The 1,602-nt window shown below is 44.1% G+C and overlaps 1 protein-coding gene across 1 annotated transcript; it reads left to right on the top strand.

Annotated features, from left to right (window-relative positions):
- Positions 1-695: 695 nt before the first annotated feature.
- Positions 696-1,417, top strand: LOC104954599 (D(4) dopamine receptor-like; the record flags this gene model as incomplete). The annotated part of the gene is made up of 2 exons (XM_010781748.1): positions 696-1,084; positions 1,214-1,417. Coding segments are annotated over 2 exons (593 nt in total), but the record flags the coding sequence as incomplete, so codon positions are not given.
- Positions 1,418-1,602: the final 185 nt, after the last annotated feature.

Below are 1,602 nucleotides of genomic sequence, written 5' to 3'. Positions count from 1 at the left end.
AGGCAGAAAGTATTAAAAGAGGTGAAAATCACTCCAAGTCTGGGCGTGTTGAGAGCTGTACATACACACAAGGGGAGTTAGTCGGTTCCATAAGAGCCAGCATGCGGGACCGGGACTCTGGGATTTGTAGTCTTTCTAGTTGCGTATTTTTCATAGTCTTATATTTCAACAGTTTTACGACAAAATTTGATTTTTTTTTACATGGAAATTCATGTGTAATTCGTGGCACAATTCAAACGGGATCGAAAGATTATCTTTCTCTCCCCATTGACTCCAATACATAATTTTTCAGAAATAAGGTCCCATGGGTCGGAAGTAGATGGGCAGAGTAGAATATTCTTCTAGTTGAACTTAAAACCTGTACTGACTTTAACTCTTTCTCTTATAGTGCAAAACAATTGATATTAAGCAACCAGTCATGTATTATTGTATTGACCTGTACTTAAATCATGTTTTATAATTGTTTGTGTGATAGAGATTATGCAATGTTTGTAGTGTTTGTTGATTGTTATGTACCTACCTAAGGACTGCAGATGGAAATGAGCTAATTCATCTCTTCTCTTTTCTGAGATTAATGTATTTGTATGCATGGTCCTTGTTGAAATGAATACATAATAATCATAAGCATTAGTTATAAAGAAAGGATGAAAGGATTTAAAGCTACATATACTAAAACCTTCTCTGCCGTGTTGCAGGTTCATCGCTGTAGTCATCCCTCTGAACTACAACAGGAAGCACGTGGACATGCGTCAGACGGTGCTGCTGTCGGCCACCTGGGTCGTGGCGCTGGCCGTGGCGTCGCCCGTCGTGTTCGGCATCAACAACGTGCCGGGCCGCGACCCCACCGAGTGCAAACTGGAGAACGACGACTACGTGCTGTACTCGTCCGTGTGCTCCTTCTTCATCCCGTGTCCCATCATGCTGCTGCTGTACTGCGGCATGTTTCGAGGCCTGAGGCGATGGGAAGAAGCTCGGAGAGCCAAACTCAAGAACAGTATTCTGGACTGCCGGAAGCTTCAAGAAGCGGCCGCCGCGCTGCCGGCGCTCGCCGCTCTGCCGCCATTACTGCCGCCCGTCATCAGAGGTGGGAAGTAGTGGAGAACAAATACTTCGTTACTACTTAAAGGTCGCCTATTATGCAAAATGCACTTTAAACACGAGTATCTGTACTTCTACTTGAGTAAAGGATGTGTTTACTCTTGCCTCCTTATAGAGAGGGAGCTGATGGAGAGTCCGGAGCAGCCGTCCACCTTCAAGTCCTCCGAAAAGCCCTTCAAGTCCTCGGAGTTAAAGGGCGGCCCCGTGCCCACCGTCAGCTTCTCAGAGATCAAGTACAACCAGGAGCCTCGCCGGAGAAAAACGGCTAAGATCAACAACCGGGAGAGGAAGGCCATGAAGGTGCTTCCTGTCGTTGTAGGTAAGGTTCACTTCCTGTCTAACGAGTTACTACTATCATATGTATCAGTATGTACTATCATATGTATATACAGTATGTACTATCATATGTACATACAGTATGTACTATTATATGTATATACAGTATGTAATATCATATGTATAAACAGTATATTATGAGCCTATATTCCTGCTACTGCAGTTTTT

The sequence above is a fragment of the Notothenia coriiceps genome, unplaced genomic scaffold, assembly GCF_000735185.1.
Source record: "Notothenia coriiceps isolate Sejong01 unplaced genomic scaffold, NC01 NC01_scaffold00023546, whole genome shotgun sequence".
NCBI classification, from domain to species: Eukaryota; Metazoa; Chordata; class Actinopteri; order Perciformes; family Nototheniidae; genus Notothenia; species Notothenia coriiceps.
This window is presented reverse-complemented; position numbering and strand designations above follow the sequence as displayed.